This window comes from Dermacentor andersoni, chromosome 8 (assembly GCF_023375885.2).
Source record: "Dermacentor andersoni chromosome 8, qqDerAnde1_hic_scaffold, whole genome shotgun sequence".
In the NCBI taxonomy this organism is placed as follows: Eukaryota; Metazoa; Arthropoda; class Arachnida; order Ixodida; family Ixodidae; genus Dermacentor; species Dermacentor andersoni.
Genome location: NC_092821.1, coordinates 29,810,824 through 29,835,269, shown reverse-complemented (window position 1 = coordinate 29,835,269; position 24,446 = coordinate 29,810,824). Strand labels below are relative to the sequence as shown.

Below are 24,446 nucleotides of genomic sequence, written 5' to 3'. Positions count from 1 at the left end.
TCCCGCGGACGCAAACTTGTAGAAATTATTGATAGTTTGGACTTGTGCGTGGCCAATGACGGAAGTCCCACTTTCTTCCGGCCTCCAGCCTCAGCCACATCTATAGACCTAACCTTGCATTCATCTGACGTCCGCGTGAAGTGGTCAACTGCAGCTGACCGCATGGGAAGTGATCACTATCCAATTTTTGTGTTTACTGCCGACTTCCACATGCGCGACTCTAAAATTAGCCATGTTGTTAATTGGGACAAATACAGGGAGAAACTTGCATATGTTTCTGGTGATGTGATTGACAAAATGATTTCTGGTAAGATGGCTGCTACCACAGCGGTCAAGTTGCCTAATCATTTTCCGACTCCGGATTTAAAACTCGGGAACCTTTGCGCAGCGCGCAGAAGGGCGGAGCGACAACTGATGCGGAAGAAGGACGACAGATCCTTGAAGACGACCTTCAATAGGCTTAACTCTGCCATTCGACGCCATACGAACAAGCTCTGTAGGTCGCAGTGGGCGTCCTTCTGCGCTAGCTTGACGGTTTTCTCACCGATGACGAGAATTTGGCAAGTCATTGGCAGTCTTGCTGGTGATTCTCGTCCTAGTAAACCTTTTGAAGCGCTTGCACTGCGCAAGCAGAAACCTCTCGTGTGCTTGGCAGAGGAATTTGCAGATGCATTCGTAAGTGCAAGTTCAGGAATTCATCCCTGCGCTCCGCCTGCAACATCTACGTCGGTGATGGACGCCCCGTTTACACTTCGAGACCTACAGACAGCACTCAGCAGCCTGCGGCGTCGATGTGCACCAGGTCCTGACGGCATCACCAATCAGATGATGCAGAACCTACCTCTGGAACACCGGAAGATGCTCCTAAGCTATCTCAATCGAGTGTGGGAGACTGGCGACGTTCCTCCTTCATGGAAGGTTGCTTGTGTTGTCCCAGTGCTGAAGCCCGGCAAAGAAATGACAGACTTGGCCTCGTATCGTCCTGTATCACTGACGTCGTGCGTGGCTAAGCTCATGGAGAAGCTGGCAAGTAAGCGTTTATCTTGGTGGCTCGAAGATAGAAGGGCTCTACCAACCTGCATGACTGGATTCCGAACAGGTTTAAGCGCGCAAGATAGCGTCTTGGACTTGATAAGCCATATTGAACATCATAGAGCTTTCGGTCTTTCAACACTAGTTATTTTCCTAGACGTATCAAAGGCTTATGATAGCGTCCTTCAGAGCTCAATACTAAATAGTTTGCAGGCCATGGGCGTACAGGGCTATCTTCTGCGATTCATTCACTCATTTATCAGTGATCGTAAAATTCAAGTGCGGTTAGGAAGTACCACAAGCACCGAAAGGGCGGTATCACGAGGTGTACCTCAGGGAAGTGTTCTTTCCCCAACGCTCTTTAACGTTGTAATGGCTGGTCTTCCCGCTGAAGTGCAAAAACATTGCAGGCATGTCCATATGTCGATATACGCGGACGACATTTGCCTTTGGTTAACCGGATATCAACACAAGCGTTTAGCTCTGATAGCTCGACAGGCATTACTTTTAGTTCAAAATTACCTTCAAGGTGTTGGGTTGACTCTCTCGGTGGAAAAATCTGGCTTCATCATGTTTCCAGGTAGAGGAAGAAGGTATGCGCGGCTGAAGATAGACCTTGATCAATCTTGCCTTCGACAATTGAAACACAAGCGCTTTTTGGGTGTCATTATTGACTACCGTCTACAGTGGCGACGAGCTGTGGACTCGGTTGTGACATCGATATCTTCGCGTCTCAATGTGATCCGTAGAGTTGCGAGTGAGCAATGGGGAAATCACCCTTCCTCAATGATCAGGTTGCACGATGCACTAGTGACGAGTCGGATAATGTATCAGCTGCCTTTAATTTCCCCCTCGATATCACAGCTGGAACGACTTGAGGTTCTGCACAGAAAGGGCCTGAGAAGGGCTCTTGGCGTTCCGCAGACTGCTCCTAACAAAGCAGTACTTTGTGAATCTCTATCGAGACCTCTTAGCCTAGTCGCTTCACAAAGGTTATTGATGCAAATTGGCCGCCTCAAACAGACGGCAGCCAGCCGAGCCCTTCTACAGCGCCTTCGAAAGAGATCTGAGTCCCGAGCGTACTTGGCACTAAATACTCTTGGTTACCTGGGTCTTGACACTAGAGGTCGAACTAAGAGGTTGAAACCACCTTGGTCATTCGCGAGCCTCGATTGTTCGTTGACAATTCCTCACGTACGCGCTAAGCGGAATTCTCCTCTGGCGGCAACGCGTTCGCTGGTACTGGAACATCTTGAGTCTGAATATGCACGTCATCTTCAAATCTTTACTGATGGCTCTGTGGACAAGGTCAAAGGATCTAGAGCAGCTGCTTTTCACATTCCCTCTTTGAAGTATGATTGGTCTGTTCGCTTCACTGCAGTCGTGTCCTCCACAACGGCCGAAAGCGTTGCCATTGAGGCAGCTCTAAAGAAACTACGGTTTTGTACGCCTCAACCTGTTGTTATTCTTACAGATTCAAAATCTGCCCTTCAAAGGTTAGAGCACGGGTTCCCTACTGATGCCTTATGTCTTAGCTCCCTACGCTCGGTGCACAATCTCCATATCAAAGGCTTCTCCATACGTTTCCAATGGGTGCCCTCGCACACAGGTATCATAGGCAACGAGATGGCGGACAGCCTCGCCCATAGAGCGCTGTCTGGGAATCCATTGAGAAGAGTGCCTCAAGACGACAACAGACTCTTCAGAGAAGCAGTGTTGTGCCACCTCAGTTCTTTGTGGAGCTCACCTCACAAGCCATGTGTGATCAAGGGCCTCAAAAGAAACCAAGCCACCTTACTGCTCCGCATTCGCACGGGCTCTGCTCGAACCCCTGCGTGGATGTATAAGACTGGCCTGGCGTTATCACCATTATGTTCAACGTGTGGTGTGTGCGGTACCATAGAACATTACCTAATGTGCTGTACTGTGTATAACGCGGAAAGGAGGGTGTTATTCGGGTCCCTCAAGAAGACAGGAGTTCCTCACAGCTCTTTTCAAGACATTGTTTTCCCGCGCGGGAACCGGTTGTGTAGGAAGGAGGTCTCTCGCCTTCTTTTAAATTACCTACAGGACACAGATTTGGCCTCCACATGGTGAACTGAGGAGTGACCATTTGTATTTTGTGAGGACTGTGTCTGATTATGTGATTTACTTATTTTAAGTGTCGCTACGGTGGAGCAATTGCCGGCAGCAACTGCAAGGCTAATCCCACCAGTAGCCTACAACAACTCAACTCAACAACTCAACTGAAGTTAGCATCACACCCAAACATACCTTAGTTATCAAGTCAACCAAAATGGCCATGTTTTTGTTCCCCATGCTTTTTTTGCACCTTTTTTCACTAAGCAATGAAGCTTTTCAATATTATTTATGCATTCCACACCATGAATGGGACCTCTGAATATTCGCACCAGCCCTCACAAGAGCATTCACAGAGCCTAGACAATTGTATGTTTGCTTGCCCCAAGAAAATTAGCTGCACGTCACATGACTCAAAGCTTTGACCACTACTGAGCCACTGCAAAACACTGTCAACAGTCATTTTTAATTTGAAGTTCTACCAAAAACACAATGAACCACTAGCAATAAGTCATTGTTCAGGCACTCAATATGGACTTGCAAGAAGTCCAGGGCAACAAGGCTATATCTACAGCAACAAGATTGTCACACATCTACAATGCAACGACAAAACTACCACCTTTAAGTGTTCACTGCTCATCTGAACATCTGGCAAATGTTGCTACAAAACTGAACAGTGGACCAGCACTGGCACACAAACACAACCTATCTCAAAACCAACTGCTGGGCTCGTTGGTACTCACATGTGGAAAATACTGCACCAATGTACAAAAAAAAAATAACACACTATGGTGTGCCACCTCCAACCAATTTACTGCAGAAAAATACATGCTTTCAAGCATTAGAATGATCTCCTTGAACAAATCGCTCTCACTCCATTTTTTTGTTTGTCCAAGATTACTCTTTATCTGCACACTTCTGTCACGAAGTCATCTTACGAGATCTACAAGCAGAGGTACCTGTCTGTTGCTCTTTTTATCCAGCTAAAAGAAATGTCCTTGCACGGTTACACCATACAAGTGATAGCCGGCCCCGTCAACATCTCCATGTAGGCACAGAAGTCATCTGGGTAGGAAAACCCTTACATTTTATTGCAACAGCAATTATATGGACACTCCAGGTGCATTTCTCCCCATTGCTGAGGTTCCATATAAAGTTCAAGGACGATTAAATTGTTGCCGTGTGCCGTATGCTGTATGTGCGAGTGAAAGCGTGCGAGGGTGCGCCAGCGATCGCAGCTCAATCTCGCGCATGCAAGCGAGGAGAGTGGGGAGAAAGCGCACCGCCTCCCGTCATGTGCAAGGCTCCGAGGGCGGGAGGCATGTCCTACTCTGGGCAGCCTGGGCAGACACACTTGCCCACCTGGGTTGTTGTATCTTGAAAGCCACCTGCGACAGACTCAGAGCCAGCCCAGGCGCTGTATTTTCGTGGCTTAGTTCGCGTTGGTGCGAGATGCAGCACGAAGGTCAATTCGTTCGCTGCTGTTGCCGCGCTTCCTCACTCCAGCGTTTTGACAGCACATTTCTGCGATCGTCGAGTGAGATGTGTTCACGTTTGCCTGCACGCGACACCATGCTTGTTAATTTAGTTAGTATGTCTATGTTTACAAGCTTACATGGCTGATAAAACTAATATTCTTACTTCGTACAGCTGTCCACTAATTTGCCATCGCAACTGATGCTTCGGCTTTCGGGCAAAACTGCAACGTTTTTAGACATTTCTGTGATGTAGTGCAGGAACGTTGCAGCTGCAGTGTCATGTTTGCTTTGCAGGTCTCAGATACTTTCTAGGCCCTTCCCTATATTGTAACAGGGAACAAACTTTCAACTATCTCCCTCTGGTTAGATAAGGTATAGACTCAGCAGGCCTTAATTGATGACTGTGCTAAGCAGCTGCACTGCAATGTACCCCTTCACACAACCTAGCAAACACAGCCATACAACGAACTAGCAACCAGCTGGCGTGCCCAGCAGTTGGCTCAAGCACCAGCAACCGCACGAAGTTATGAGCACTATACAGGAACTAAGAGATGGCTACATTTCCATACAATGCCAAGCTTGAGGCCATTGTAGCACAAATAAAACACAAATACCATAACAGACATCAAAGGTGCTAACGCAGCACCCAGCAGCAGTTGTGATGTCATATGGTCATTTTTATTTGTGCTACAATGGCCTCACAAAGTGCCAACCAACTAGCCCAAGAACAAGTTATTTTCAGACACCTCGGCTTGCTGCGTGCAAATGCTGCAGCATGCTATCAAGACGAGAAGGTGCGAGAGACAATCAAATTTTATCAGAAAAGCAAAGGCAGCATGCATTGCCACGTTTGAGCCATCACTGAAGAGACTACCATATTTTGCATGTTTCTCTCAAGAATGCACGTCCTAACTGTGCACTTTTCAGTGTTGCTGGTGCAGCTCTATCCAGCACAGCCTTTACTGGGACTAATACAAATGTGCATGGGGATAACTGCCATTTTAACCACGCCACATGGCAGTTGCAGCCATGCCAAATACTACTGTCTACCTTTCGCTTGATTAGCTGTAGAATGCAGAGCCAAGTCACTTTCTGCTTTTATGAAACTTTTCAGCTAGACTTTAAAAAGAAAGGAGAACTTGTGGCATGACTGCAGGTGCTAGGAAAGCAGTGCTGAAAGTTGCACTAATACTGCAGTGAACAAACTATAGGTGATAGGCATGCACTCTCATGACCCTAAAGGGACACCACCGTCTCCAAGTGAGACACATATTATACTTGGCCACCCTTCCGCTTTTAGCTCCTTATAATACTTCTCCTTTTTAAACAAAGCTTTGCTTGCTGCTTTCCTCCACTTTGCTGGCTGCTGTCTCGCATGATGGGTAGGCCTGGAGATTGCGCACCACACTGTGGTGACCTGGGACAACTAGCGCCATTATTTGCCAAGCGCAGATGCAAGATCCAACACGAACAAAATGAATAGGGGTGTGAGAATAGTAAATTCTGAGACCGAATCGAATGCTTTATGAATATAAAAAGGTCATTTTCACCATTAGCATAAAACAATGTTCATATATTAGTATCTTATTCATAATAACATTAAGCTTTCATCATTACATTGCACGTAACGAAGCATTGTTTAATAAAGTAGAAATGGAGCATGATGAGCAAATAAGCAGTTTATTTGCATACTTGGGACACACTGGTGTGTGCGAATGACCGCAGTTAGCCAGAAAAATCTGGCTCCCTGATCATCGTAGCGTGCTCCACTATACAAAATCTTGTTTTGTCTACTATGTCAGCGGTAAGAAGTTTCTCGTACTCTTGCTCCAAATTTATGCTTCATTGCGCACAGCTGACAATTTAAAATATTCAAATACTATTCGTACTTACAAATAGCGACTATTTGATTAAAAGGCCAAAGCATGCGAGTGTGCACGGGACTAAGCAGAGCAGAAACATCTTCATTAATATGCGGCCAAGTGTGGTTAGAAAGTGCAAGTGCATGCAATGTTGTCAAGGCAAAGTGCAGCCCAGCTGAGTGACAGTGATGAACACCGAGAAGTATGGTAGAATTTCACCCACAAGTGCGAAGTGGAACAGCATTACCATGCTGTAAGGAATGGCTTGGAGCACATATGCACAGGTTCCAAAACAATGCTGTCTCTTACAAACACCAAAGAAAGCGTCGCTTAAACAGATTCCCACGTAATGTAGGACCCACCTGTTTTTTTTGCTCTAGACATGGAAAACCTACAGTTGGAAAGCACGGATGGCATTAACGAAGGTTCACATTCTACAGCCTTCTGCCACATTCCAGTGAAAGACACGTAAACACCCGTATATTATGGTTGTAAAAAAAAAAAAAAAAACTAGCTCAATAAAACGGTCTGTGCCATACGCCGTCCCACAAGGTACACAATATTCCAACAGATTAACGGAGCTTCTTGTGATATTTCAAATTTGTTTTCTGGGTGCACTTGAGCAATGCTGCTTCACCCTTTTGCTACTGACACTATGCCCTCACGAAGTGAAAGACATTTCCAATTTTCGGCAAATAGTAGCTTCTTTTATTCAACCACCCTAAACTGCCACATCGGCGACTATCAGGCAGCCAGAGATGCCCCAACAGATGCCCCAAGAACAATCTGTTTCAATGACAGTGTCAACAAGGCTAAAGGATGTATTTACACCTGAAACAGTAGCAGTGGCACTTGCAAACTTCTTCCAGCCTTGGTGCCGCTGAGATGGACTGAACAAAAAAAAATACAAAAAAAGTAAAACACAGTCGCACTGCCTATCAAAAAAAAAAAAAGAAATGACGACAGTGCTGCATTTCAGATGTGCTCGGTGACTGAAGCGGTGCTTGGCAAATGTGTGAGAGCCAGTTCATTGGAAAGCACGTCTTCAACCTTGCACACTCCACCAAGAGCCACTTGTTTTTGCAGTCGCTGCTATCGGTTCTACATTGGGACTTTACCTCCTGCCAAAGAACAAGTACAAATAATGAGCACTCACCAGACATTGCTTAGATGACAACACATTTTAAAAGAACTATTTAAACAATCATGCTAGCTCCTTTGTACAAAATGAACAGGGATGCACTGCGAAATCAGTAGCCACTGGAAGTCTTCAATGGCATCACTCTCATTAATCTGGACATATTTGGCTGCATAATGCTTACTTCTGACAACTCTCAAAGCACGGTGAGTGCTGTAAATGTGCGATGCAAAAGAGGCCAATTGAAACAAAGTAGCAGAGTCTGTAATGGCATAGTCATAAGCGTAAACCGTACAAGAACAACAAAAACGCCGAACACTTCGTGTCTATTCGTGTGTTTATGCATGTACCACCATACATGGCACCAGATTGGCCATTTGTGCCTTCAGAAATGCGTAGTTGCCACCTCTGACTGCGTCAGTAACTACCATAGTGTTGTCAGCAGGGGTATCAGAGAGCAGTAGTTTCATTTTGCAAGGAAGTTTCAAAACAAGGTTTATTCTTGGCAAGCAAAGCAACAAGTTCAGGTCCACCTTGCACTAGAAGCCACCGGGCACACAATCAGAATCGCCTTTAATGCACCTCTTCTTCATGGCATGCCTGAACTTTTCTGCTCTGGCATGCTCCTCGTCAGATGCCACTAACCAATGCTAGTCCTTCTCGGCACACATTTGAGCAGCTGTACTGCCTTGGTTCAAGACGAGCTCCTTCAGGATAGCCTCAGTGGCACATTCTTTTGCGACATTCAACGTGGTGACTGCTTCAGCTACAGCAGAAGCCCTCGTTTGCATTTTGGGTTTTACCTCGCTGCCAGCCAACAACTTTCACTCGGAGAGGCTTGTATATGCGTCTATATGCTGTATACGCTGCCAGGAGGGCTTCTACAAATATTCTGGAAGGGTGTAACAATGCTTAGGTGGAGCCTGCTGCCTTGTCACAGCCTTGTTGTACACACACCATGATTTTTCACCCTTTGGGCACGGTGAGTGATTTGACATTTCATCAATCAGTGGATGTCACATGGTAGTAAGTAGCGGGACAGCATTAATAATCTGATCAATGCGCCCTTGGTGCGCCTTGAGGGCCCAGCCATATTACAGTATAATCTTGCTTATACATTTTGGAAAAAGACGCGAGAAAGAAACTAACCGGGAAAACGTACGATCCGGGAAAAAAAATGTGACAGACTCAACTATTGATGACATCTACTGTAATGCGAAGCATTTTACTGATCCTTGCGGCACGAGACCCCGTCACGCGTCGAGCTAGTGGCGCTCCGGCGGTGCACGAGGCATTTTGTTGTTTTCCTATTGCGTGGTGTTTTAAGAGGGAGATGGGAAACCGAGACAAAATCGAGCTGGTGGGCAACGCCTCGTGCCACCAAAGTGAAACATGATGCCCACATCGTGCTCCCTGCAGCAGTGAACGGTGGCGTGTTTGAATTGTCTACTAAAAGCATGCAGTATGCTGCCAATGGCACTACGCATCACACGCTGTAAAACGGTTAGGTGAAGGTGCTTATCGCAATAGGTTTGGCGGTGATAGCTGTGAATGCGCTGCACAACTCGGGCGAAGATTTGCTGGTACTGGAATAAGAAACTGCACGCGCCGTCGTTCCCATGTGAGACGGGCTGCTCTATACTGTACTCAATTGCGCGCACCTCGAGCCTTTTCTTATTCACATGGGACCTAGCATTAAGAAAACGTATACAATCACATTCTGCAGCAGAGAACGGTGGCGCATTTGGTTTATTGCCAATTAAAATCACACGCTATGCTTCCGACAGACCCACGTGCTGTGAAACAGATATGCGAAGATGCTTATCGCGATAGAATGGTGGTGATAGCTGTGAATGCCGCGTGCGACGACCCCGGAGAAGGTTTGCTGGTACTGAAATGAGCAACTGAGTGCGTGCTGGCGTTTTCCCATGAGATGGGTGGGCGAGTATTGTGGTGAAGCTGCCGTGGCGGGCAGCTATATACTGTTCTCGATAGCGCACGCCTCACACATTTTCTTGTTTAAAAGGGATCTAGCGGCCGGAAAACATATCATATGATCACAGTTTGGTGCCCTACTGAACAAAATGGTGCCGAAAAATTGTGTTTTGCAGAAATGTATGAGCCAGTAAAAAACAAGCGTAACTTTATTGGGTCATTCTTGTGTTATCAATTGCAAACAAGTTGGCGCCGCGAAATTGTACGTAATGGAAATGTATTGACGAAATTCTACTGTAATTGGCGATCTTTGTCCCAAATTCCCTTCGCCCCAGAGGCTCGGCCAGCTTTTTCCTTGTGCTTCTGCAGAAGGCTTTAAAGTGCGGTGCCCATTCGCCTGTGCACATTATTTATACAATCCTCCTTTTATTGCAATGGAATTGCTTGGACGCTCCAGGCGCATTTCTGCCATCACTGTGATGTTTCATATAAAGTCAAAGTACGATAACACCGTCGTCGCGCACCCTATGCTGAATGTGCGAGTGAAAGCATGCGAGAGGAGCCGACGATTGCGGCTCGATTTCACCAGGGAGGAAGCGCGCCATCTTCTGTCATGCGCGAGGCATCGAGGGGGCGGCATTCTACTCAAGCTGCAACTGCGTATGTGGCGGCTGCGCGCGGTCGCATCTTCAGAGCAATCTGCGTTGGGGGCAGCGTATAGGTGTGTCAAGGGCTTGTACCTTTGCGCGTGCTGCGTGTTCTTGGCACTCAGCTTGCGTTGATGCGATAGACAGCACGGTCACTTTGCTCGCTGCTGCTGCCGCACTTGCTCATTCCAGCATTTCGACAACGAGTGTCCGCAGTCATCGAGTGTTATGTGCTCATGTTTGCTGTGCACTCTGACACCACGCTTGTTAATTTAGTTAACAAGCAAAAGTTTACAAGTTGATACAGCCAATAAAAGTGCTATCCTTACTTTGTATGGCTGTCTGCTAATTTGCTGTCACAATCAGTACCTTTCTCTTTTTAAAAGACGCATAACTTCATGGTTATCAGACACAGAAGCATTTTACAACTAAAAACGGACCGCAGAGGAATCCAGCTTTCGAACAATTTAAAGATGGCCGCACTGCAGGGTGCAGGAAGCGCTAACGAAGGCATAGAATTTGCCACTTTTTCAGGTGCATTTGCAAGAGAGAACATTCATGAGGCTGGCTACTAAGTTGATTTTTTGGCTATATCATTGGTCTAGAAGACCCACGACAAGTTCTGGGATGGTATTGTTGGTAAATCGATCTTTGAACTTTCACAAGATTTCACACGACTCAATTACGGACACATTAGTGTATAAGGGCCATAGTGTTTGCTTGGCTCTGTGGGAGGGTTGCTGCTGCCCGTAGATGCTCCAAGTGCTTTGTACCGAGTCGCATGAAATTTCGCAAAAGTTACATACCGAAAATAATGCTCCTGATATAATGAGCTTTTGTGAAGAAGTTAGTGGTTACTGGCACCATTTTGGAAAGGCTCTGTGTGGTCTGCACGTGACCGAGGGCTTGTTTTCTGAATTTGCTTATCCCAAATTTTTTTTTTCGGTTTTCATGATCTTGAGTTAACGGGGCTTTACTGTAATTTGGCACCACCATCTGGCTCGCTAAACATGCATTATTTGGTAGCATGGAACACCAATCCTTATGGCAAAAAATTTTTTTTTTTTTATTTCTTTAAAGCCCTGTCATCCTGGTTGTATAAAATTTGGCTGCCAAAGGATGTTTATCTGCCATTTGCAGGCGCCTCTCACTACTTGCAGAACAGCACACACGTGCTGCCAGCCTTCCTTACCGTTGCTGTGGTCCGGGGGCCATTGGAGGCATCATGCCAGGAGGTGCACCACCAGACACAGCTGCACTTGGACCCAGTAAAATCTGTGAGACAAGACAAAAACAGCCAGTGTGTGTCGGTACTACTCGTTTAAAAATGGCAACAGAAATTACCTAGGCCAGCACACCCACTCACCAGAACACCTGGCTCACACACATCTCACACTCCTGAGGTATGTATAAGTTAATGTGACAAGATTAATCAACGTCACCAAGGCCCAGATGGTTCTCTATGTTTCTCTGGCTCTGTTCTCTATGGAATTCGCACAATGAAACAACAGATGGTTGCCTAAATACTGCAACAAATATTCGTCGTAAGGCACTTAATTCCTTCATTAAACTTCATTATTTTTTTTTCCTTCCTCCAGGGTTTGGCACGTCTGCTTGGCTGGTTTCCGAGCAGAGTGGGCCAGTACAGGAAACAATGTACTAATAATAAACTCGGCTTATCCCAGAGACAGGATAACCCACAAGGTCACCTAGGTGGGGAAATGTGGGCCCTGGCTGAGTATATGTACACAGTAAACCCACATTACCTCGAGCTCTGATATCTCTGCATACTGGTCAATTTGAAATTTTTTCCTGGCTCGGTGTAAACTCCATACATTTTTCAGCTTTTATCTCAAAACGCTCTTGTGCTGCACTCCGGATACCTCGAAATAGTGGCTGCAAAAGTGTCAGGAAAAGGTCCCTACCTAAAGGTTTCCATACTTTGTGCACCACTGCGATTTGACCAAAAAAGTGACAGGACCGCGAGTTGGTAGCAAACGGACCTTTCCAGAAATGCGCACGCACCATCAGCGACAGCCGCAAGGCATTACAGGCAGTCGGAGCATTGGCCACCCGAGATTCGCCCGAGAGCCTTGTCTGCAGCGTGGAAGCTGTGTGTGGCCCAATACTGTGCGTTCCCCCACAATGCCTTATACCTAACCACCAGCGGCCGTCACTGATGGTGCACGCACAATTCTGGAAAAGTGCATTCCGCTTGATTCTATGCCCCTCACACCGCTGCAAACTCGCTGACAATACCATACAGGTTTGGCTGAGCACCGCTCAATCGGCTTTGTAAGTGAAGCGAGGGAAGTGAGCTTCAATCCACTGCCGCCATGAGTGTTGGGCACAGGCGCACCAGCATTCCCGCTAAGTGGTTCTGTGGAAACTGCAGTGTCGGCATGATACGACAACTCGTGTGATAACGGAAACCCAACAACGCACGCCTGAGAAGTCCTGCGTGCTCTCGCGTAAACAATGCTCCAAACTGTATGCGTGAACACATCTATTCAATTCGATCCAGGTGCCTTCCGGTGGCTAATTGGTAATTGGTCACATCTTCACACCTGCTTTCACACTTTCCATACATGCTAGGATGGTATTCTCAGGCGATCACTTTCAAAGATAGTGTGAAGTTCACAAGACTTGGCAATGGACACAACGCATGGGCCCAACCTGTTACAAAATTGCAGGGCATATAACCATGGTCCTACAGTAGTGCAAGAATTGCGTGGAGATAGCAGTGTCTAAGCAGCGCAAATAGCTTGCACTGGAGCGACTTTCACAATATTTCACGTGGCTAGGCTTTTGGGCACACCAGTGCCTGCATGAAACTGTGCTTGCTTGGCTCTGTGCAAGGACAGCTGTTGCCTGTAGTAATTGGCCAATGTGCCGAGTCGCACAGTATCTCACAAAAGTGATCGACCGAGATTACCTCCCCTGGCTTATTGAGCTGTTGTGAGAAATTTTGCTTTTACTGGTGCCTATTTCAACAAGCCAGTCTATGTGGTATAGGCACAGCCAGGGTATTACATTTTTGTCAATTCCCTTATCTGGAAATTTTCCCAAGCTGTAACAATTTCAATTTAATGGGGCTTTACTGTTCCTCCTTGGTGCACCATTTAATTCTGCTCATTGAAAATGAACTTTCATCGCATTTCACACATGTTCAGAAACATGATAAACACAGAGCTGCAGAATGAATTAGCAATTTTCATTTCTTCGGTGAGTCATGACAAGTTTACAGAATGTGGGCTCCATGCAAAGACTTTCTGCAGGAACGGCAGATATGATAACATTAACTACTTCATGCCTCGCATATTCCTAAACAACCTATCCAACATCTTGAATAATACACGTGATGTAAGGAGATCATGAAACACAATGAAAGGAGTGAACCCGCAACATGATGACATAAGGTCACAGTCTGGACACCCAGTGGTCTATCTTGCAACTCATCTAAAACACTACACATATTCTTTAAATTTGCAGCGCAGGTCCAACTAGAATTGTTCCAAGGCACATGCTACACATTTTAAATAGCATCATTATTTTCACCAGTGAGCTTTTCCTTTCGATGCACCATCTCCGCCTCCCAAGTACTGAGCGACCCCAATGCTGCTTAGCTTCGGAGATCAGAATAGAGTCGGCGTATTCAGCATGGTACGGTCAATGGCTTGATGCACAATCTTGACATGCACAATTATGCACAGTGCACCTAAAGCTGCTGTGTATGAGATGCAAGAACCCACATTCTGATACTGTCTTGCATGTCTAAAGCACATATCCCAAGCAAAAAAGCGCCTTGCAGGGCAGGCATTGCTGCAGTTGCATTACCACGAAGCCCAACAACGCAAAACTTCGGCAATGGCACAAGAAATGTGAACAGCTCCTTGTCAGGTTTCGTACAGTCTCAGAGACAAAAATTCAAGGATAATCAAGGATTTTCAAGGCCCTGTCAGAGCTTTTTCGAGGGTACAGAGCTGCATCCCATGTGGCCATCTTTCACTATAACAACATTTCAAAAGAATATAGCTAAACTTAGACAACGAATTCGTAAAATCAGCACTTAACTTCATACTACTGAAATTGGACATTTTTATGCTAATAAGTACTCAGTTGCTGACATATTTTCACAAAAGGGACCGTAAGTCATTTGGCATTATCGCACAATCGGAAAAAGAAACGAATCTCACTGAGTACAAAATGATATTTTTTCTTAATGTGATAGTCCACAACCAAAGATATGGTTTCATGCCGTATCGAATCCAGTCCGCAACCCTTAATGACCATCGGTTATCTTCCCTCCTCATTAGATTCCTTGCCCATGCCCATTTCTTTTTCTTGATTTCAACTAAGATGTCATTACCTCGCGTTTGTTCCCTCACCCAATCTGCTCTTTTCTTATCCCTTAACGTTACACCCATTATTCTTCTTTCCATAGCTCGTTGTGTCGTCCTCAAATTAAGTAGAACCCTTTTTGTAAGCCTCCAGGTTTCTGCCCCATACGTGAGTACTGGTTCCACTGGTACTGGATGCATTTATATGGATGGTCAAAATCAGCCGCTCGGAACACGTTCATCTGGTTCATCCAGAGCGGTGCACTCCAGGCTCGGAGCAATTGGCAGTGCTCTCACCTTCGTGCAGAGAGTGCGGCCAAGGTACAACAGAATTCCTATCACGTGGCCCCTCTAATTGCTGTCGCAGCAGCTAAATGTGCTGCTTAGATATGCTTGCTCTGTTTTATATAGCACTGTTCAATCTCCTGCTGCATTCTGATAGAGACAGAATGCAATAATGCTTGTGTACCATGCTTCGTGTGCATATTAAAGAACCCCAGGTAGTCAAAATTAATAGTGAGCCCTTCAATACAGTATTCTTCACAATTCACTTTGCAGTTCCTGGCTGTTAAACCCACAATTAAAATAAAAAATTTTAAATGTCAGAAGGACTCCGTATCACTCCAAACACAGTCTGAGCATGATGAGAACCAGCTGAATGCACCACTATTGTGTGATGGCCCCATGAAAAGCACTTTCCTTCATGAAGTTACCTTTGGCAAAACATATTTCAGGACACAAAGGCCAATTCGCAGCCTTAATTGCAGCTGAAATGCATTCTTTCACACAGGTGCCATTCAAACGCATTGGGTGGTGCATGCTTGCCTGGCGCTGCTGTTGCCGGCTCATCTCCTCCACCTGCAGCCGCTCCAGCTCAAAGATGACGGGTGCAAAGAGGATGGCCGACGAGGAGAAGATGATCCAGAAGGCCGAGCGGCCGAAGCCGAACAGGCCCTTGGCAGAACTCAACGAGAAGTGGGCCAGGTCATACACCCCCCGACGTAGCTTTGGGGGGAACATCTCTGTCAGGCCCAACAGTCGCTCGTACAGGGTCTCGTCCAGATCCTGCCAACACAGAAGCACAGGCAACAGAAGCATTGAAAGATCAGTTTTCCACAAATCCACAGGATGGATGAAGTTTGCAAGTTGGGTCTTACACCAAAAAACTTTTAAATGTTTGCTTTTTCAAGTAATGGAGCTGAAAACATGTAAATGTGTCTACGAGGTCTAATTTCATTTATCTAATTTGGTTCTGACTTTATGGAAGATTCCTCTAGCGAAATTTTCAGAATTACAGTATTTGCAAAAAAAAAATTAAGAAATTTGATATGAAATCTCACAGCCTGTTCTAGAGCAGACAAACCAATAAGGTTGGTCTTATCAGATTTCTTGAATCATGCTGAAGCCTTTGTTAACATGTCTAGCAAAATACAAGAACGTGATCATTTGCACATTTCCCAGTAAATAAAGGAAACAGATAGAATTACAACCAAGCAATACACACAAAGACAGATGTAATATTTGAAAGAAGCATATAAAATTTCATACGATGTATTCAGCCCCATAAGTTGGAAAAGCAAATATTTTATTTTTGGTCTAAAACCCTGTTGCTCTTTTTAGAGAATTTGTCGTCCCAGCACAAAGCTACTAATAAAAGCCCTAATGGTTTTCTTCAGGTGCAGGTACAAGTCATAAGGCTTCCTTTGTAGCTTACTCTATGGTGAGTAATAATTTCTCTCTTTCGAGCAACAGAAGTGAAGGGCACATCACATCCGGAACATGTCGTGAATGTAGCGCTTCCTGTTGAAAAACAAATAACGTACTTAAAGGGCCCCTCACCAGGCTCCATTCCAAATATTTATTATAACTGGAAGTTGTAAAATGCTGTCCGAGGAGCATTTTACCAAAGTAATTTCTTCCAATCGGTACCTTACCTGACGAGATAGAATAAATTACCTGTCCTGCTACCATGCTGCCAGTATCACTGCCAAAGGAGACACCCTCTCACTCTGCCTTAACTAACATCCACAAGCATTTAATTTCCCTGCCTTCTCCCCTACGGGAGCAGCGGGATCACATCATGTTCACGCGTCGAGCCCCGCCTCTATTTTCTTTTCTTCCTGTCTTACTGCATGGCCTATTCACAGCGGCAGCATTGCACCCTCTGCATTGGATGAATAACCAAAGTCCCATGTCATGGTGGGTGACGTAGCGAGCAGTATGTCACAGCATTTGTGTGCGTGACATTGACGTGCTGGCTTAGAGCGGAGCTTCCTCAAGAGGGATGGGGCGCAGCGTTTTGTTTGAAATTTCAGGTTGTTTTCGCAGACGCAGCACTGTAATACTTGACGGTCCCAATCGTCATCACACAATTTACTTGCTGCACTTGTCTGCTTCGAACGCCTTTTAACCCTTTGATGCCTGTTGTCGCGAGTTCACGACACACCAGATAAGTGCAGCCTAGGTCCTGAGAATGTGTTTCCTGGCAGAAGCGCCGGTTGCCATGCATTCACGACAAACAATGTTTCCCAGCGCTAACGTGTGGTGCTATCCTGTAGCAATAGCTGGAGGCTGGCCACCACTGTTTAGAGTACTGATTGACCTGGTGCTCACACGTGCAATGGCAACCATTTTCTGCAGGCTTTGTGAACACGAAGACTGTTAGTTCACGCTTCCTAAATTTTCTTTCTATTGGTTACATCCAACAGATTACGATGGGTATGTAGTGCACTTGAGAATGCTGGTAATTTCTCCATTGCTGCTTTGGCTATGGTATGTCATGAATTCACAACATTTGGCATTTGTAGCACTCAATGGTAGAAGCAACATGATGTCCAAGGACCTGGAAAGTGCCTTGTTTCTTCTGCAGGGAATGAACGTTAGGACCATTTGGGATAAGAAGGGGCTCGGTGCATGCTTTCTGTCGGACAATATAAGCAGCGACAGCTGCCTAAGAACGATAAGGAGTCGTGGTTGTGTAAAGTCTCTGCCTGTAGCCAGTGATAAAGCCAAGAATATTTTTTTAGGGGCAGGGCCGTGGTAGGGAGGCGAGGCAGGCAGGTATTGTCACTGCAGCAGAACTGATAGTTGGGTAAGTTGGTAAGTATTCATGGTGAAATTTGCCGCTTCAATCTGTGCATGCTACACATTTCACCGTGAATACTTATCAACTCACCACTCTACCAGTTCGGAGCACTCGTGTGCACACCTTCTCTGCGTCCTTGTCTATTGTGCGCGCTACATATTTCACCATGGATACTGTCACATGTCATTTTATGCCAGGTATCCCTGGTACATATAAACTTCAGGAGAGGGGAGGGCGAGGACATGTGCCCAGACTTGGAAAGGCTAAATCAAGTTAAAATCTCCTACAATTTTTTTCTGCCATGCCTTTAAGGACTTCCGAGATTAAGAACTGAGAGTTAACTTCCGAGAGTTAAGGACTTCCGAGAACCCAACATAGCACATTCAAGGACTTTAGCAGCTGAATTTTTTGACAGCTAGGCAAAAAGAAAATAATAATAAACAGAATTTAACAACAAGCACAGCTATGTATTTTCAAATTGCACAAACAATCAAACTAACAAAAAATGTGAGGCCAAATTATGAAACCTTCCTTTTCCTTGGGCCACTTTCTAACATTTTGCAAGGAGCCCTTCGTACTTTCTTACACCAAACGATACACGAAGGAAGCAAGTTTATTCTGAAAGCGCCCTCAAACAATCTTTATGAAAAAAATCCATTTGTAAGGAACAGATTTGATGCACCTGAGTTCAAGAGCAGTCATCACAAGTCTCATGCAAATGGCTTTATTCAGCAAAATAATGTTGCTTCATCAAATTGTTTTCTTTCTGTGAAATAGTTTATGTGAAAACATGCAAGCTCCTTCCTTTTGTTCAGCGCTGATGCACGTAAGGACTTCCTTGCTGAGGGCAATGCGGCAGCACCTATCAAAGGGGTGAAGGTCACTTCGGATATACCGACTCATCTAGCATTGTTTTAGCCTTTCGTTCCCTACTGATAATTTGCATTTGCTTTAAATTTCTGTCATGATGCTCTGACAGCAAGGTAATGGTGACAGTTGAGCCTTACAGATCCGTTCTCAATCTTTCTATGGCATACGCGTAACGAGAGGCACTGCTAGCTGTAGCAGGCCTCAAGATTCAGTGGCACAAGCACATGAAGCAAGCAATGCCTGTCTGTATTGGACACCGTAGACATAAAAGATTGTTTGCACTTTGAACTACATATAGAGGGCACTACCGCCTGCTGAAGCTCGCAGCCTTTTTTCTTCTCGCCTGCCAGCCGACCAGAAAAAGTCATTGCACGTGTACAGACAAGCGTCACATGAGCAAGCATTGTCAAGAAGCTTGTTCAGTGAAAGAGGATGAAAGGCATTATGAAGGTATCTTCAGGGATGCCTTACGGTAAGAGCGCCTCAGAAAGTAAACTTTCAGAATTGACATAAGGCAGCGTAACGACAATGGAGGCTTCCTAACAAACGTAAGGGAGGTTTCAGAATTTGGACTGTAGACATGAATGAAATACTTGCAAGCCACCACCACAATTCACCATGAAGCAGATAACTACATCCGACAGGCTAAGATTTTGAACGCCACAGACAAAGAAAGCGTACTCCCAATCAAAATTCGCTACACTTAAGCACAAGAGAAATACAAAGATTCTTGTAGAATTACATATCAGCCAGAGGTCCATAGCAAGACAAACAAGATGACAAACAGTGGTCCAACAACATTTCATCAATGTCTAGAGTCCCCTTGTCGAAACATTAGTACTTCACAACACTTAATGGCTTCAAACATCTATAAAATGGCACTTTGCTATTCGAGGGTTCCAACAACTGCTAGAAATCCCTGGCACAGTACTACCCCTTGATTGCCAGTACTGTCCCTGTCAGATGCTTTCTTAGGTGCGTCTAAAGAAATTTAATTTTGGGGCTACATATGTCAAAACCATAATCTTATGAGGCATGCCATAGTGGAGTGCTCCGCATGCATTTTGGCCACCCAGGGTTCTTTAATGTGCACACAATTCACAGTACAATAGCATCTTTTGCATTTGGCCCCCAATGAAGTGTGGCCACCAAGGCCAGGACTGAACCGGCGACCTTGAGCTCAGTGGTGCAACGCCATGGCCACTGAGCTACTGCTGCAGGTCTTTAGATGTGTTAGTCTTGATGCATGCATTTACAAAGGGTTAGTTCACAAGTGTAGAAACAGGCAGGTGCTCAAGATACTTCTGGCAGTGATACAGCCAGTGGATGAGGGTGCTGAAACGCCTGGTAAAAACTGCTGCTTAGCACCAGCCTGCACCAGTATCAAGATTATGACAAGAACTAATGTACAGGAAGAGGCACAAAGAGTGTAGTGATGTGGCATGTGCACTAAAATGACTTCTTGAGGAACGAACTCATGGTGTGGCACATGGGCTCGAGTGGGTCTCATTAAAACCATGACAACTACACAGCACTGGGACGGTCATTTTTCTAGCCACCGGATGAGAAGGGACGAATCCTTGGTTGAGCACTTTCAGACATATCACTATCAGTGTGCGCCGATTGGCTGGCTTAGCAAAACTGCTTGAGCTGATTGGTTGGTTGAGCAAAACCGCCCGAATTATACAATGCTCCCAGGATGCAGCAGGGTTCGAGTCCCTCGGAAAGTTTGAAACAAGCTTCATTCAACAGACCTGAGACTAGTGTTTCGCTTCCTAATGTATTATTTGCTTAATGCGCTTGAAAGTGAGTACTCAACCAAAATGAGCCTGATCGGAGAAGACTTGAAGTTACACTAATTTAACGCCAACCACGTAGGTGCATTAGGTTGAACATAAAGTTTCTGAGCCCTTCCGATTCCTTCATTTGCGGCGATTCCGGGAGGCTGCAGCTGCATCGCACAGATAAAGATAACTATAATAATATTAATGCTTTTCAAAGGCAATACACTTTCACTGCCACACATAACCGTGCGGTGCTTGTGCGTGGGCAGGCAGATCACCGAAGGAGGCTGAGCAACACTACAAAAGTGTCTAAGCAAAAACAAAAATATATATATTTCTTAATTTAGCGGTTGTTGAAATAATAAGTACTACTGTCTCTTCTTTGACATCACTGAATGAGGTACATCCGATTTGCCTTGCGGCCCTGCATTATGGTTCACAGCAATGCTCCCAACGAGTGGTTCCCTGTCACAACAGCAGCCAGAATGAGCCACAACTCAAGGTGGAGCCACACCTGCAGGCTCCTCTCAGTTTCAAGGTTCTGACACAGTGCTGAGCTAGGCTTCGGTTTACTGGCAAGGCAGCAATTTCTGCAAGCATTTTCTGTGCCAGAAAGGCAAAGCATAAAACTGTGGAATGCTTTCGAACTTCAAGACAACCCGCAGTCCTTCCCAATAACGCTAGGCATCAAAGTCAGCATCTGTGATTCGTGGATGGCATGCAAAGAATGGTGCCGCAATAAGCTCTAACAAAAAGTTCCTCGCGCAAACTTCCATCCACATGGGCAACAGTCAACAGGCTGAAGACAATTTGGAAGAAGCCAAGCAACCACACGCGCTACCTTACCTTTGAAACCTGCAGTTAGAGACATAAATAGTCATAACACTAAAATGAATGGAAGACCTAGAACTGAGAAGTGTGCATGAAATATTTCATAGTGTCTTGAACACAGGACGCACCTTACATGCCTGAAGAGCTGGCCAGCTGTTGCACGGTATTGGCTGCAGATGCTGGCAATGAATACGTGTTCTACACTAAAGACGTGATAGAGTACTTGCAGGCAACAAGACCGAAGGAAGACACAGAAATCAATGACTTTACACAAGGACATTCAACAACCTGTATGGTCCTAGACGGAAAAAAATGTGATGGTTAAACTGCGTGATTGCGATGTCTTTTTTAAATCTTTTTTAAAGCAAATAGCTTTCCTTGGCTCTTTCACTCGTTTTCAGTCAATGGTAGAACTTTCCCTGCCGATACAACAGTGCCAATGCAAATGGTGTGTGCTGTTACGTAACTGAGTTGTAGGGCACATTTGTTCGTGGACCTCACAAAACACTAACTTACACAAACCAGTACAGCTCTCGGTGATATAAGTGTTGTCCACCTATACTACCACTACAGATGCACTGGTTAACACCTCTGTTGAATTATGCAACGAAATAGCAAGCGCTACTTCAATATGCTCACTCAAGCGCATTACTCCTTTATTAAAGTGATTATACTTGTAAAAGCCTCGGCACTTTGTAAAAGCGTTCGGCTACTTTTATATACCAACAATCATTATCAGTGGTTTATTCATAATTTATTTTTTCTTGCATACTGTCTTTTAAAAAACACATCGGGACATTATGCTGCAGTGACCTAGCCAAACTGTTTTCTCGACGCTGCTCCAAGCAAGCTACTTCAGAATGACAGTCACATGCTAGCGAAGGAAACAAGCCTTTACAAGTGCAGTGGCTGCTACAACAAATGCAACAACGGGTTGCTGGACTGTCCTTGAGAATTTGTCAGACAGCAAGTGTAAAAGAAATGCAAGGAGTTTCCCATGTCCTTCAAATGCAATCACATTCATGGCTATTTGTTTTGTACACAGGAGCAACCCCAAGGCACAGGTCTCACGAATCATGTGCAAAAAAGAAAAATTGGGTAGCTTCACCCAAAATGCAAATCATTGAAAGTGCTGAAGTTTCTCACACGGTGTTCTAATAATATGCAGCACTGACAAGGTGATGCAACATAGCACACCAAGCAACTTCTGCAGCACAGCGAAAACACCACCTCCGACAGCTATTACGTATCAACTGCCATAGACATCGCACCTCAATGGTGTACGAGACGAGACGCAAGGGTAACCATCAGCGTTTGTAACTTGAAGTGTACTGTTCATTCTGCTCGGACAACTGTATGCATCAGAGTATGCTCAGCACACCACAGCTGTACAAAAGGAATGCTAGTGGGCAAAGTTCCGACACGTGTTGCATAAGTTGCAGGGATTTTTTTTTCTGATTCTTTTTCCCGCAACAATGGATTTAATTTTTTACGAGTAATGCTCCAGGAAGGTGCATGTAACCCGCCAACGGTGGCCTCAGGAGAGCCACAGGATCTCCAGGGCACCCGATGGGCAGCAGGGCAATCAAAGCTGAAACCCAGACTCGTGTGTTGGGGCTCGCCTATTGCACCATCTATATGGCTGCTGTCGTCGACCTGCTATCTACACCCCTCGTCCCCTCCCAAGAACTTTCTCGCAGGGTTGCTGTGGTCATCAGGCACATCCAGAGGGGAACACTGCTGACCCTGTTCCTTCTCAGTCGATTTGGAGACAATGGAGAGCAAGCATCGACACCTGCAACCTGATCCAGTGCAGCATCGGGCTGACCTGGACCACATGCTGTGGCGTTGTCCTGTTTACAGCACTGTTCAGACCAAAGTGCTCTCCGGCATACAACGGGGGCCATTGTCGACATCACTTAAGGCATGAGCGTGTCCAGCGCCATCTTCATTGCCAGAGCACACTAGGGAACTGTGGCGGACTCTACTGTCAGTACTTCTGGACCCGGCGGCACCACCAGTGGGCGACCGACTGCGTGGCGACTCTATGCAAGACCGGATCCGCGCCACACTTGCTGCTTTAGATCCCACTCAAGAATGCGGAGACAGCGGACTCTGCCTCCCTTAACCCCCATCCCTTCTACACCACAGCAGATAAGAGCGTAAATAAGTGGAATAAACGAGTCACCTACCAATCTCTAGTCTGAGCCTTGTCCGCCAGACTGTCGCACAACGCTCATGCCAGCAGTGGAAGCGAGAAATGCTGCCCTGGCTCCACTGCCGAGCCCGGTGCGGCACGGCGCGTCCACTTCGTGGATTCGTAATTTTTCGAGAGAAGAGGCACTGCGCGTCTCTGAGGGCTTTCCAACCCTCCACGAGAGACAGAGGCGCTTACACCGTCGATAGCGGGACTGAATGTGCCTCTAGTGTATGTATATATAATTGCTCTCGATATATAAAGCAGCAGCTACAGGTAATTAGATGTACATTCCTCGAACAAGAGCAGCCACCGGAAAAAGCGCTACCGGCACTTCCGCAACAGATGAAACAAGCAATCATGCTTTCGCAGGTAACGCATAGATTGTTAGATTCCACAAGGGCAAATAGTACCACTGGATACCGTAACGAGTTTGTTGGGCATCGTTCGCGAATGAGCGCCTAGAAGTAAACGTTCGCAGGCATTAGAAATCACGGCAAAAGAGAGCCGAAAACGTAACCGGCGAATCACGATTTCAACCAACAACGCCGTCTTTGCCGAGAGAAGCCACGCCGTTGGTAGGCGAACTCACGAGGTCGTCGACTTCCTCCACGCTGGTTGTGGCTTCGGTCGTGCTGCTCGTGGTCGGCACGGCGACGTCGAGGTCTCGCTTGGACATTTTGGGCGACGTTTCGCGACTCTCCGGCAAACTCATGGCGTCTATCCCGCTGTCCCCTTCGTCCGCTGGCATGCCCTCCGCCGCCGATCCAACCCGGCGAACGCAGTGTCCACGCGCGGAGGGTCAAAGTTCGAGCACTCGCGGAGATTAAGCGACCGGCTGGCTTCGGCCTGGTGCCCGCAGGTCGGTCAACGGTTGGGAACGTGTTAGGACTACGCACAGAAGCAGCCGCAGTAACCACGCTTTTCGCTCTCTGACCGCTCGGTCCAGCAAGCATGCACGAGGACCGAGCAAAAAAAGAAGACCCAAGTCAATCCAAGACGCGTCCAGCGCGAGCCATTCAGGAAAGCGAAACTAGAGTGAGACCAAGCGAAACTTGGTCAATTCATACACGCACATGAAGATTATAAAATAAATGATTTCTCTTTAACGATTACTTAACTTAGTTACAGACATTATATAATTGAATTATGTACACACAATCGCACT

The 24,446-nt window shown here is 46.0% G+C and overlaps 1 protein-coding gene and 1 long non-coding RNA gene across 2 annotated transcripts in view; one reads left to right on the top strand and one right to left on the bottom strand.

The window, feature by feature from the left end:
• Positions 1-11,397, top strand: part of LOC129383455 (uncharacterized) — a 43,621-nt gene extending 32,224 nt beyond the window's left edge. Inside the window, exon 4 of the long non-coding RNA XR_011895959.1 lies at positions 11,312-11,397. This is a non-coding gene — a long non-coding RNA (uncharacterized lncRNA). The remainder of the gene's footprint in view (positions 1-11,311) is intronic.
• mge (translocase of outer mitochondrial membrane 22 homolog mge) lies at positions 3,559-24,240 on the bottom strand. Its single transcript, XM_050174143.3, has 4 exons — positions 23,871-24,240; positions 15,337-15,576; positions 11,364-11,446; positions 3,559-7,572 (listed from the first exon to the last, which is right to left on the bottom strand). The coding sequence occupies exons 1-4, from the start codon at positions 24,027-24,029 to the stop codon at positions 7,566-7,568; spliced, it is 489 nt and encodes a 162-aa protein (XP_050030100.1). The 5' UTR covers positions 24,030-24,240; the 3' UTR covers positions 3,559-7,565.
• Between the last annotated feature and the right edge of the window lie 206 nt (positions 24,241-24,446).

Bases quoted from the DNA above. Each gene is read 5' to 3' on its own strand.
- mge (XM_050174143.3), bottom strand. From the start codon at position 24,029: ATGCCAGCGGACGAAGGGGACAGCGGGATAGACGCCATGAGTTTGCCG. The intron at 15,577-23,870 runs GTGAGTTCGCCT...CTGTGTTGGCAG, and splicing joins TGGAGGAAGTCGACGACCTC to GATCTGGACGAGACCCTGTA. The intron at 11,447-15,336 runs GCAAGCATGCAC...CTTGTCTCACAG, and splicing joins GCCGGCAACAGCAGCGCCAG to ATTTTACTGGGTCCAAGTGC.